General features: G+C 27.8%; 1 protein-coding gene across 1 annotated transcript; it reads right to left on the minus strand.

The window, feature by feature from the left end:
* Positions 1-2,511: 2,511 nt before the first annotated feature.
* LOC119672666 (tetratricopeptide repeat protein 36 homolog) lies at positions 2,512-6,908 on the minus strand. Its single transcript, XM_038083775.1, has 3 exons — positions 6,513-6,908; positions 2,713-2,888; positions 2,512-2,637 (listed from the first exon to the last, which is right to left on the minus strand). Exons 1-3 carry the CDS (start codon positions 6,847-6,849, stop codon positions 2,566-2,568), a joined length of 585 nt encoding a protein of 194 aa, XP_037939703.1. The 5' UTR covers positions 6,850-6,908; the 3' UTR covers positions 2,512-2,565.
* Between the last annotated feature and the right edge of the window lie 7,848 nt (positions 6,909-14,756).

Genomic DNA, 14,756 nt, shown 5'->3' on the forward strand with positions numbered 1-14,756 from the left:
CTCATTCTGGAGTATTTCCAGAAATGGAAAATAAAAATCAATAATGAAAAACTAAGACTCCGTTTATTACGCGTAAGTGGAGACAGAATCCGTCGAGAGTGAGAGTGGGAGATATGGTAATTAAGTGGGAGAATAGCGTTAAATATCTCGGCATCATGTTGGAAAAACGATTCATATGGCTTAAACATGTTCAAGTAAAAAGAATTACCTGTGCCAAAATTCTTCATCACCTCCAACCGCTATTCGGAAATGAAAATCTCAATGTTAAGAATAGGAAGCTGATATATAAGCAAATAATTCGTCCGTCACTTCTATATGTATGTGCGGCGTTTAGCAAAGCTTCAAACACTACTATTCGCCAGCTAGGCAAAGCCAAGCTCTGAGAAGAGTTTTCAAGGTACCATGGTACATTAGGACGAATGACATCCTCAGGGATCTCAGGATTCATCCGATCAAAAAATACATAAAGGATAGAGCCTTGAAATTATTTGCAAAAACTGACAGACCGCGTTATCGAATCTCAGAATAGGAGAATAGCTACAGGCTTCTCGGGAAGGTATGCAGATCTACCTTTCCGTGAACCGATTTCTCTTTTCTTCTTTTATAAAAAGTCTTATCTATTTAGAAAATTCCTGTCTAAATATCTTTGCTATAGATATATTAACTACCAGTTGTCTAAAAAAATTTATGTTTAGTCACAAATGCTAAGAAATTGTCCTGGCTTAGCTGTATTATAGTCCAGAATATTACCAAAAAAAAGCAGATTGATCAAGCATAATTAGTTTAATCTTAAAAATAAAAATTAAAAAAAGCTCCAAATTTGATGAACGTCCAAGTTGTCTAGTGTGTGACTTTAAATTTACATAGTTTAAAACCACTTATTGGCATTGCAAATAGCACTTATTACGGATATTTGGCATTATCTAAGGCATCTGTATGGTTAACCCAAAGAATTCACTTTTTTAGAAATTAATTTTTGTGATTCAATTTTTTAATAGTTAAACAATTCATCTATCCTACTAATTTATTAAAAAAAAAAAATTTGAATTACTAATATTATATATAATATTACATTACTATTAACATTATTTATGTGTTAAGGCTTCAGCTAAAACTGCAATAACATTTCTATTACTTCTGTGCAAAGCGTGGTGAAATTGTTGGTCAGTAGTTTTTTGTTTGGTTTATGTGTTAACTGAGAACATCGCTGAATACCGTATGTCTCTACGGTCTATGTGTACGGTATTTGTTTGCAGTAGAAAATGATTGCTGATTAATAAAAAATTTATTGCACTACTTTAGGATGTTTAAAAGCGAAATTAAAAATTTATTGTATATAAAATCAACTTCTAATTATATAAAAAAATAAAACTATTAAAACATATTTAGTTTATTATGAAGTTTTTAAAATTTAAGCAAGCTTCGATCTTTTTTTATATAAGCCTTTTCCTTTAGAAAAGACATGTCTGTGACAAAAATCACATCAATTTCATCGTGAAAGCTCTGCTGAAGACATGAAACTCATGTATCTTATGTTATAAGAGAAAATATATTATTAATCCTTCAAAATTTCAATTTTTGCAATTTTATTCGGTTATGATAGATACTCACATGCTTAGCAAAAAAAGAACTGGCTGCAGGTTTGAGATTGGCAACTCAAATGAACGTAATATCGGTGAAAAATAAAAAAGGGAAAAAATATTTTGTCGTACAGTTTGGATATCTTGAACAGTTTGTATATTCGTTTTATATCAGATAGTTTCAATACTGTAAAGGTCCTCACAGTTTAAGTTATTTGAATAAATAATATTGTCTAAAGCTTGTAGAATATTTTTTAAATTGAATAGTTATAATTTTTATATGATTTATGGATTTTCTCATATCCATGAATGTTTTCTTTGTGAATGTAGTTTGTTATATAAATAAAGAAATAATATTAATAGCATTTCATTTGTTATCATTTTTTGTAGTTAAATAAATGAAAATTTTCTCGTTACAACAGCATTAGATATTTTTATTCAATCATAAGTTGCTACGAATTAAAATGGGTATAAATTCAATCAAAATTAAAGAAGTTTATACACATATTATCACATTATTTTAAGTACTCATTTATTGAAAACGAAAGTAGTGAAATGACTATTAATGATGATTTCAATAATTAATAATTAGAATTAAAATAAGGAAAACTATCTTTAGAACCATATAACATAAACATCATGACCTATTCGAATAGTAGAATTGAAGTAAAACGATCAATTCAAGCTGCTTGAACTATTCCAATTATTTAATAATTTAGATAGTTTAGATGCTTAGTAACTTAAAAAATACAACTAACTTCAGGTAAATATACTGTTTAGAAATAATAAATTGAATAAGTTAGAAACTAAATCATGTGTTAAACTTTAAATAATTAATTGTTAATTCTTTTAACAACTCTTTTTTTTTAAATATATTTTGTTTTAAATATTTTTCTATTTTTTTTACACTAATTTGAAGATATCAATCATATGTTATATATTTAAACTCTATTGAAGATCTCATATCTTCAAGTATAAAGTCGTCTCATTTCAACTCCTCAAATGCCTGTCGCAACATTTGATTACAAAGCGCTGCAAAAGGATTTATTTCGACCAACTAAAAATGAATACAAATTTTTTATTATTTTATATACATATTCTATATGGATATTTATTTAAAATTATAGTTTACCTGTGTTCTTGCAAATTGACTTCCCAACTTTGCAGCTTCATTGAAATCCGAGCGTGCAGCCTCCAAATTTTCACGCTTCCGGAATAAAACTCCACGTTGACAAAGCGCATGGCATTTTGTTTTTAATAATTTTTCAGTACATAAGTCAATGGATTTACTTAAATCAGAAAGTGCTTCTAAAATATATAAACAATTGAAAAAATTATAAAAATTGTGTATTAAAAGTTATTAATAAATAAATTAATAAGTTAGAAAAATTTTGATTGAGATTCCCAAACTTCGATCGTAACAAGAAAGAAACCAGCCCATCAAAAATAAAATTAGTAGAGTATTATACTCTGTATATAAAGAACTGCAGCAACTAAGGAAGTACCTCGAAGAAAACCTGATTACAGTAGTTATTTTTATTTTACTGTAGTCATAATATAGTTTTTACAATATCAAAGTCCACGCGATATCCTCTGAGAAACATATCTACACATCCATTTAATGAAATAGCTGAAACCATGTAATATTTAAAACTAAGTAGGACTCCAGAAATAGACAACCAGTTACCTGACTTTTTGTGTCGTATACAATTTTCTAATATTTTTATACATGAAGAAGTTGTTGAGTATTTGGTGTCTCATTTATAAATTTTATAATTTAAAACAAACTTTCCGTTATTTAAGAAGAAGTCTAAATGATTTTCTTTTTTTATTAAATTTTCAATCACCAATCTCTATTTTTAGTTGGTAAATTTATTACAATATATGAAGTTCTCAAAATGGCACTTAAGAGCTACTGTAAACGATTTTTTATGATATATTTGAAATTAATCTACTGTAATTGATGTATTCATTGTTATTGGTTGATGAGAATATTTTAATATGTTTTATTATTATATGACAATCATACAAAAAACGCAAAGGAGTTACGAATCCTTTAGTGAGGGAAGTTGTTCTTAAGATGAAAAGAGAACGTTGGAGTGGCAGTACGAACATTTTTTGTGAAGCATTGATGCAATTGCACAATACCAAGTTACAATCTCAGTAAGTTTACGAAGTGCAAGTTGCTGAAACTCGAACGATTTTTCATTTTTCCTTTACTAGATCAGTCCATGAATTTTCTTCTGTATTGGTGAATTTATCGAAGTTCGTAAACCAAATCAAAATATTGAATTTTGTGATGAGATCTCGGGCACATTTATTTCGGAGCCTCTTTATGCCTTCAAGGTCGTGACTTTTGATATACTATTGTGTAGGAATCAACAAAGAGTTATCTTGTAATAATCAATATCCTTTAGTGCAGCACAATATTTAATTATAATACTGGACTGGTTTGGACTGGTTTATAAAGATAGTAATCTAGGTCGAATCGCCGTAAATTGTATTAGCCTGTTAGCCTGGATGGTATTTCGATCCTATATATCTCAACATGAACAAGAATCTGAGAGACCTTATCTCACTCGTACCTCTCTTCATCATTGGATCATCAGTATTGGTGTTGACATCACAGCTATTTGCCACAAATTCCGACTACCAGCTTTCCATTATAGAGTATAGAGTAGCAAATAGACTTCTAGTTTCAAAGTTCAGGATTGTTGTCATATAGTCTATAGGTGATCTTAAACCTGCATTCATTACATCACTATTTCTTTTTTGGATTTCATGCAAAATTTTACTGTCTATATAGTAAGACAATATCCACACTTAAGACTATCATAATCTGGAAGCATATTTGACTGTAAAGCTTGTGGCTTTTTTGTGCACCACAACATATACCTTTTGAGATATTCGGGACAGTCAACATCTGTATTTTTTTAACACAAAATTGATTACATTTTTTTATCTAACGCCACACTACGGATTCATAGGTAATAATTGGCCAGAAAATCGTTATGCAAATAAAATTATAAGCTGAAATAATTTCTAATACTTCTTAAAGATCTTTTAACCAATGTAGTAAACAACTGATCCATTCTTATTTTTTTGCTCAACATTTCTTAGTCAAAAACCGCTTATAATTAACTGCAGGCGAAGAATCAACTTCACTCTATTCATCAGGGGCAAACTGAATTTACATATTTTGATATTTCATATAAAGAAACCAAGCTCCATTTTAGCAGAATTATCTTTTAAAGTATTATTTAAAAAATAAGAATACTTTGAAAATTATTTGCATGAGATTATAAACTAGTCACGTCAATAAAATTTGTACTTCCACGCACTTAATTTTTAATCAACTTTGTAATGTAACTCGTGATAAAGTTCATTTCATTCAGTTTTTTTTTACTCCTATAAATATGCAATTTAATTGTGTATAATAATTATATATATGTACTCTTATAGACAGACTGGGGTTCTGACAAATTTTGACCGATGTGTACTTAAATAATTCGACGTATTTTCAAAATTTGATATTTGCTTATATTTCTTAGAGATATGTTTCCTAGAGATATATATATTTCCTATAGAGATAAAATAGATATTATAGATTTAAAAAGGATAATAAGGATAATAAGAACTTACAATTATTGTAATTTGGAAACATAACTGCAACACTAAACAAACATATATATGAATATTTTAATTATATTTTGAAATAATTAATTTTATATTTGATTCTCATATTATATTTTACATGAGAAGCATATTTTCGTGTAAAAAATATGTTTTTACTTTTATTTTTAAACTTTAATTGGCTAGCTATATTTAAAATCACTTCTTGGTGTTAACAAGTTCATATAACATAGGTCTTTTCAAAACAAAAATTTGGAGCAACTAAAAGTCTTTTTGGGTTAAATGTGCTTTGCGCTGCCAATTGCAACTTGAAGAATGCAACTTCTCCTTGCTTCGAGAAAGAAAGTGTTTAATTGTTTCTTTCATGCTCTTATCTTGACAGCTTCTAAAAAACTTTCTACTGGGTATACATAATCTAATCGCGTGCACATCATACAATGAGCTATTAGAGCGGACATCAGCAGATCTAAACTACTTCTTGTTAAGTGGAGGCGAGTAGATACTCTTTTCTTTAATATATTTGCGATTAGTTGTCTTGATATATGGCAGGTGTGCTCTATCTCCAGTCATTTTCTGCTTTTTTCTCTTATTTGTCTAAGAAGGGACTTAGAGAAGCAAACCGAAATATCCAAAGAAGTAGTGACACATCTGATCAGATTATCAATTACATTACACAATTACAATGTACAGTAGATCAGCTACAAACAGAATAGTATTGAAATTTAACAAATTAAAATAAAAAAATATAATATGGTTTCTTCTAATATAAATACAAGTGAATTTGTTAATAAAACTTTCACAGCAAAGTAGCAAAACTCCAGACAAATGTGCGAACATAAAAGTCAAGTACGGCTCTGGTGCGCTGACTCCGAGCTTCAAATTTGGCAGGGCACGAGTTCGCAGTCTTTAAAAATTATTTACGAATAATTAAATACAATAATTATTTCCAAGACCACTGATGATGGATATTTGGCAATACTCGAAACAGCTATATGGTCAGCCAAAAATTCAATTAATTAAAATAATATAAAATAATTTTTGTTGTTGTAGTTCATTACTTTTCGAAAACCTCTTCATTATTTTATGTATTAACTACATCGAAAATATTTCACTATTATTTTACAATTATTAGTTCTAAGATTAATATGATTTCTAATATTCTCATGTTTTTAATATTAATATGCAACTAACAGGAATCATTCTTATATATTCATTCTTATGTTAACTTTTTCCTGACATATAATCAAACACTCGTAGATTAAAATTTGAGTTCGTATCTATTCAAAATTTTGAACTTACCATCGTCACTCTTCATCAAACGCAGTGCTTGTGCTCGATTATTATAAATCGAAGCCCGCTCAGGTGCCACGTTTATTGCTTCTTGGAAGCTTTGCAATGCTTCATTTAGCTTTCCCTCTTCTGTTAATTTAATGGCTTCCACTTCTAATAATTTGGCCCTTTTCAAATCTTCTAAATTAATTGTTTTATCGTCTTCCAACTCGTGGTCAATTAAATCAGCTTCTGCTGAAATTGTAGTGACGTCAGCAAAGCTACTCAATTCCAACGGATTGAAAACGGAATCTAACACCTGTCGATCGTTGGCACTCAAACACTCGCGTGTGAATTTCTGCGGCATTTTTTCGTGAAATAATTAGTTTTTTAATAAAATTATTAAATAAATATATTTTTATTAATTAATGTTTTAACTTTGAGTTTCCAACGAACACTGAAAATTATTTCTATTTCATAGATTTCATGCATTGAATTGATTGTCTGTTAAACACGTTGAAATGTAAATCAGGCAGTTGAACAGGTTAATTATCTCAAGTTTGTTATTTGTTTTCTATAAAATTATTTTAAAATGTAAACAAAATCTAAAACTTGATTAAGATATAAGATGTTCTAGTTCAGAGCACTATAAAAAATATTAAATTTATTATATATTATTTATATATTATTATTAAATATATTATTTAATTAATAAATTAAAAAAATTAAATTGTGGGAAGAAAATGTTCACTCTTTGTAAATTTAAATTTAGTGTTTTATAAATTTTTATACCCTCTATTGTTATCATTTGCGTGAATTCCTGCTTAGATAAGGAGAGTAATGCATATAACAATATCCGTCTGATTGGTCATTTAAATACTTTTGTAATAGAATTTTGGATGTCGGAGTACAATTTTTGGCAACTAATTATGTTGGCATAAGTGCGCAGATCAAAAAGGGGGACTACTTTAAAGGGAACAGAATAAAAAAACTTAAGTTTAAACTTAAGGTTAAAAAAAATTAAAAATTGTCATTATTATTACAACACATATGTTATACCCGGAGCAAAAAGAATTAATTTTTTTTCGGTTTGCATTTCGAGTCGAGTCGGATCGAGTCGGATTAGGCTTTCACAATAATTGAAGGTTCAAATACATTTCGTTTTGTGATTAATTTGTATATTTATTATATTTTTCGGGAAGTTGGATGTACATTTTTGTGGGGAAAAATTTAGTATTTACCAATTAATTTTCTCGAAATATTTCTAAAATCTAAACTAAAGTGAATTCGATCGTCATTGCCAAAGATTATAGTAGGGATATGTTATGATTGCATGATTGTTATGATGTTATGATTCCCCTCAGTTAGCTTTAATTTTAATACATGAATAATATAAACTAATGGTTTTAAATTAACAAGAGGTTTATGCTAGAAAACTCTCAATGACTTAGTCTGCAGATCAGCAATGCCATTCACTTTTAAAAGCATTCTGAAAGATGCATTGTTTGCTGCAACATAAACTAGTGGAATGATTGAACCATACTTGCTAAGATACAAACGAAATTAAAATGTCACAGTCAATAAGGTTTAAAAGAGATCCAGGAACAACGAATAATTTGTTCATATATAGGTAAACATGATCGAACGACTTTTGATTTCAATAAGACTGCACTACATATGTCTGCTATACGAGTATTGCTAAAGAAATTAATTCATCAGATACAGTCTTAATTATTCGAAAAAATTATGAAAAATACTGTTTTTAAGAAGCATAGGGTAGGAGTACGGGGTACCAGCTCCCAACGGAGCAGAGCACTGCGACCATGATTGACCATTGAAGGCCATTGAAGACCTCCTAATGTCAGAAGCGAGGAGTAATTTTTGACCCCGTGACCTCCTCCTGCACCAAAACAAGGTTGGGCAGTCATGTGACTGGAAGTCTCGTCTGCTTCTAAGCGGAGTCGACAATCTATCTTTTCGGACAGACCCATTTTGTTAAGGTGATAACGCAGTCCATGGTGACCCGTTCAGTATCCCACCAGCAACCTCAACTCTATTTTGCTGAAGAAGGATACCTTACCATAACTTTAGGGATGAACCACCTCTTTAGCGTAACGGTTGCCTGAAATTTCGCGCCAGTAGCGACATTTCCGGTCAACAGACCGGAATCATTTACTATCATTACTTCCAAAAAATTATGTATCAAATAAACGTAAAATATCAACACTATGACACTATGGAGGCAAAAAAAAATTTAATTAATAAAATTTTTGTTTCAAAATTCAATAATAATTATTAAATTAATTTCTAAACCGAAAAGTTTTTAAACAGAAATAAGTTGGAACAACAAAATGTTTGCATTTTTTTGGTTGATTTTTTTGGTTTGGTTCAGTTCTTTTGACTATTTCAAATCGAAATACTATAATTAGTGATCTTTAGATATAAACTATTGGAAAGGTTCAAACAATAATAATAGTAAAACAGTATACTATAACCAAAGAATCTATAGTACAAAGAAGTGCCACGCTCATACAAACGAAATACCCACTTTATTTTGCTGGTGGATTTATAATAAATCCACCCAACCTCATGCAACAATGTTTGATCGAGGCACAACTGGTATGATGTTCAGTTCAAACCTATATGTGAGTCAAGTAAGGCTGACAAAAGCCCGACTGCATACGTATTCAATCATACATGTAACCCTCTGTAATACATTATATGCATGTTTGTATGTTTGTTCGCTGTAAAATGTTCAAGTGATCAAACAGCATTTCAGTGACGAAGTCAAAATTGTGTACATTTGATAAGTTTTTGAATTTAATAGTATATAAAACAAAATTCCCTGTTTGCTATTGTTATGAATTGTAGTGTAAAAACACATTACAAATTTATTTATGTCTCAAATCTGATTTTTTCCATTCTATGAAGCTTTTTTTTTAAATGTTGTCCATGCGCAATGTTTCAGAAGCAATATCGTAATCACCAATTTTAACATTTCAATCCGGTGTAAATAGCATTCATGCGTTTCCTCAAACCAGGAAGCATTATTAGTGGTTTTAGTGACTTCTATACATTTTTTCAATATAATTTTTCTTACTTTATTAATATTTTTATTTTCTTTAAAATACTTTTCAAACACTTATGTGAATCTTAAAAATATTTTTTAAAATAATTACAAAAAGTCACCAAAAATTCAAACTAATAAGAAGTAGTTCCTTTTGAGGTAAAATATATGCACAAATGTGCAATAAAAACATACCTATTTATGTACTGCAGACTTAATGTCTCCAATATCACATTTGTACATACATAATAGTTTTTGTAGTGCATCATTTTTTGCAATAAAAAAAAAATATATTCTATTACTCTTTACTCCTATGATATGAGCCATTTCAGTACAAGAAAATAAAGCAACAAAGTATATGGTAAAATTGTTTCAGGGATTTCTTTACCATTCACTTCGCTACTAATCAATGTATATTAATTAAATAGACAAATAAAAACAAGAAAGGCAAAAGAAACAGGCGTATAAAAACAATTGTGGGTTGCAATGAGTTTGAACTGGACATCATACCAGTTGTGACTCGATCGAACATTGTTGCATGAGGTTGGGTGGATTTATTATAAATCCACAGCAAATAAGTGGGTATTCGTTTAATGACGTGGCACTCTTTGTACTATGATTCTTTCTATAACAGTAGTTTATGGTCTATAATATAACAATAGTTTACAGTCTATAAACTAATTAAATAAAAATTCAAATATTTCCTGAGATCACTGATGGTGAGTACCTGGTAATACTCGAAACACGGTTGTATGGTCAGTCGAATTTCAATAAATTAATCGAATTTTTGTTGTTGCTTTTTCATTACTGTTTGAATCATTCTAGTTCCTTTTCATCATTTGACGAGTCATATTCCGCAAAAAAATCTGTTAGTTTTTTAGCTTGTATATAATTTCATAGATCATATGTGCCAAGCTTTGGACTTTAAACTTTCAAAATTTTGACAAAAAAAGTTTCGTTAAATAATAACGATCGGTTGAGATAAACAACGAAACATCATAATCACGTAGTGAGCGTATTTTGGCAAGTCGTGTTGGAACAGCAAAGCAAAACAATAAATTCGGTCGAAGTTATTTAAATAAAATCATTCTTTATTCATAACAAATACTAAACTTTTAATATTTAATAATTTAAAGAAAAAAAATATAATGTTCTCTATCATAATGTAATAAAAAACATTGTTTAATTTTTTAAAAACAATTTATTTATTTTTCTTTAATAATTTCTTGTTAATATTTTTATGTATAATATAAATACCAAGGACAATATTTAATATAATATTTTTGCTTTTTAATTTAATAATAATTTATAATTTTAATAATAATTTTAATAATATTAAATCAGCGCTTTGTTCTTATAATAATTCATTTTTCTTTTTAATTTTTGTTTTTTTTTTTGTTCAATTTATTTTCTTTGCTATTCTAATGCGGTTTACTTTTTAATAAATACAATTCAATATATTATTTAGCATTAAATTTATTTTTTAAAAAAATTAGTTTAAATGTTTAACTTTATTTATATAATTTTTTTTCATTTTATTTATAATTTTTTACTATACACACAACTAAATTGTAAAATTTTATAATTAACCCTTTACTATCCAATGGTGTTTTGAAAATGAATTTTAATATTTTTATATAAAATTTATTATTTTATAATAAAACAAAAATCATATATATTCATATTTTCATAAATTTTTTTCTGTGTTATTTTTATTAACCTTTCTGCACCTTTTGTTTAGTAAAGCGAAATATTTAAAATATTCAGAGTAAATATATTATTTAATTTTGAAAAATTATTAAAATAATTAATCGAAATTTTAAGAAACTTCGGTGTGTGTTTAATTATTCTCAGTGCTTTGATTTATTAATCTTCAACCTTTTCGTTACCTGCTTAACTTGTAAATTTATGTAAAAATGAAAAAAGTGGTTTTTGCACAAAAATAAATTTTATTTTTATATTTTTTACTAATTTTGCGACTACATATGTATCGTATTTATTTGTTCCTGACTATGTACTTTACTACATTTAATGATTTTTTTATTTAATTTTATTTCTCAAAAATTGTAGGTGGCACGTGAAGTTATTTAATTTGTAATTTACTTTCTAGCTGCTAAACTATTTACTATATTTCGATTTCTCATTCTTTTTGCATCATTAAATTCTCTTTAATTGGTGTCCTTAAAATGGTTTCTAAAAACAAAAAATATGCAATTTTTCATACTAAATAATAATTGTGCAAAATAAGTATAAATACTGGTTTAATTGATTTTAGTATTATTTATCTCAATTTCAATTTTAAAGGTGTAACATATGTGGGCGTATTTTATAATTCCTTTCTCAATCTTCCCGGTTTGTATCATATCTTGGTATATAACCTTTACCTCTTTAAGTCGCGCAATCGATTTAAATTAATCGTTAAATTAAATTAATGAAATTAATTAAAATAATAAATAGATTTTGTATTTCAAATTTCATTTTAGAATTCTCTTTTGAAAATGAGCATTTGCATTTATTATTCATTTTGTGGATAATTTTGTACGTGTGTATGTCATACTAACTTTTAATTAAAAGCAACGCATAATTACCCCTTAAAGTTTCTCTTTTCATAACATAAATAATTCTACGGCCATTTAACGTATTAAAATCAAGTTTTTTTTTAAAGATGAGACTAATTTCTCTTAGTAAATATTTCAACACATCAAATTCTCTCATCTGGGGCAATGGCATCCACGGTTGCCACTTATGGTACTTTAGTACCAAAATTGGTACTTTTTCTTTTTTTTTTTTCGTTTGGTACTCACGTTCAAAAAATGGTACATTTTTGACGACCAAACTTTATTGTGGATATTTCCAATTAATTTTTTTTATAAATGCAACTTTGCACTATTTTATATTTTGTTCATTTATAACATTATGAAAAACACAGAACGAGAAAACAAAAAGGTCCAAAAAAATTTTGGACCTTTTTTTACAGAAATGGTACCTTTTTAAACCAATTTTGGTACAGAAAACAATTTTCAAGTGGCAACCGTGATGGCATCCTTCCAGTAAATGCCGAAACATTTCATCGGTAAAAATTCATAATGCGATGTGGTACTTCGTCTGAAAGTATCACAGATCGATTTTTTTTTCTTTAACAATTCAAGGATGTGATAAAAATCATTAGTTATAATCATTCGATTCTTATCAATTTTTAAAAGCATGTTTCTATATATACAAAATGATCGTTTAGCATATCATGTAAATATAATGAATTTACATTCAGAACTCAGTGCACAAACTTATACTTGAACTAATAATTATTTCTCTTCCACTGTACTAAAAAGTTACTTGTACTTCACCCTGGGAAGAACCATAAACTATATTATATTAACATCGATATAATTCAATTCCAGATGTGTTGCATACGAATTTTTATAGACTAAATTTAGTCAAATCAACAAAAAGTGCTATTAAGTGGCATTATATAAATGCAATGACTTACATTCACAACTTATTGCATTAGGGCAGAAATTTTTATTTGAACAAGTTTTCACTGCACTTGTGGTGCACGCCTTTTATCTTTCTGAAATCTCAGGAAAAAAATGATGTAACCCATGAAAAGAGAGCTACAATACTTAAGAAATATTAATAGCATGATCTACTGAAAGTAAACAAGCGCAAAAGTAAAACATCGAATTATAAGCGATTGATCTATAAACTAAAACCTTTTAAGTACCGTTACGTCAAGGATGATGACAATGAATAAACCATGGGAGTTCTGCTATAGTTATTGTTGCTTTTATCAAAAGCACATCACAAAATTATATTATTCTTTATAACAGTCTCCTATCATTTAAAGTCCTTGTATATCATATGGATTGGCGACGACTATTGCATACGGATCAACCACGAGCTGTGCAAGCTTTATCCCGATATTGATATAATTCAGCAAATGAACATCCTGCGGCTTCGTTGGCTTGGACATGTCGCAAGAATGTATGATGATGCTCCAGTCAAAAAAGGAATTTGAAACAATAATTGAAGGAAGAAGGTGTAGAGGAAGACCGTGCCACTAGTGGAATAATCAAGTTGAGGGAGCACTAACCGGACTTGATGTACGAGACTGGAGTAGGTGCCCACGCAGCAGAGACGCCTGAAGACATGATGCGTCAGACCGAAATTCGGTAACGCTTATAGCTCTGTTAAAAAATTAGCCTTTAAGTGCTATTTTAAACAATGACCAATTCTTTTTAATTTGATTGAAAAAATACTTTGGTGTGGAAGAGCATTTAAAAGAAAAAATAAAAGCAATAAATATAGAAAAAAATACAATAAATGTAAATAAAATACATTAAAAATAAATATATCGAAATTAATTAATAAAATTTTATAATTATTATAAAAGAAAAATAAGTATGAATTAAATTATTATTATTATAAAATTATAAATTATATAATTTTTATAAAAATTAATTATTTTCCATACAAGACAAGTGATATCCCTTCAACTATCGTTAAAGTAATTGAATCAGCCCATTCATACATATTCTCAGATAAGTTTAAAATATTTTTTTTAATCACATAATATGTGCAGCAATTAAACCAATATTTAAATGAATTAAAAAAATATGTAAAGAAAGAAATTAAAAAATTATATATAATGCTAAACAATATGAATAGCTTTAAAAAGGTAACATCTTTTTCCTTGCAAATTTTTCTGTATATAATCACTTTTTTAACAAGCTCATTTATTACTTCAAAAACAATAAATTTCGGTTATTTTTTGTTTTTTTCTTGTCTTTAAATAAAAATAAATTAATTATAAACAGAAAATTGCTAATTTTGTACATTTTATCTACAATATTTTCATTATGAAATAAATTTCACATATCTTTACTTTTAGCGAATTTACAGTTCCATATTTTCTTACTAATACTATTTGTTTGCTATATACTATATATATATATATATTCCATGTATTTTTAGTATAGTAATTAGCTGTTAATTTTTATGTGTATATATGTAAAAGAATTTTTAAGCTTTCTAATGTTTAAATGCGTTTTTTACATATAGAATAAATTTTCTTAATAGATAATATTTAAATATTTGTATATAATGTGTATATATATGACTATATAACAGTTTTAATTGCATACATAATGATTCTTGTTGAAATTGCTTTTCTGTATATATATGTATCTATGTATATGTATATGCTTATT

This window comes from Teleopsis dalmanni, chromosome 1 (genome assembly GCF_002237135.1).
Source record: "Teleopsis dalmanni isolate 2A chromosome 1, ASM223713v2, whole genome shotgun sequence".
Classification (NCBI taxonomy): domain Eukaryota; kingdom Metazoa; phylum Arthropoda; class Insecta; order Diptera; family Diopsidae; genus Teleopsis; species Teleopsis dalmanni.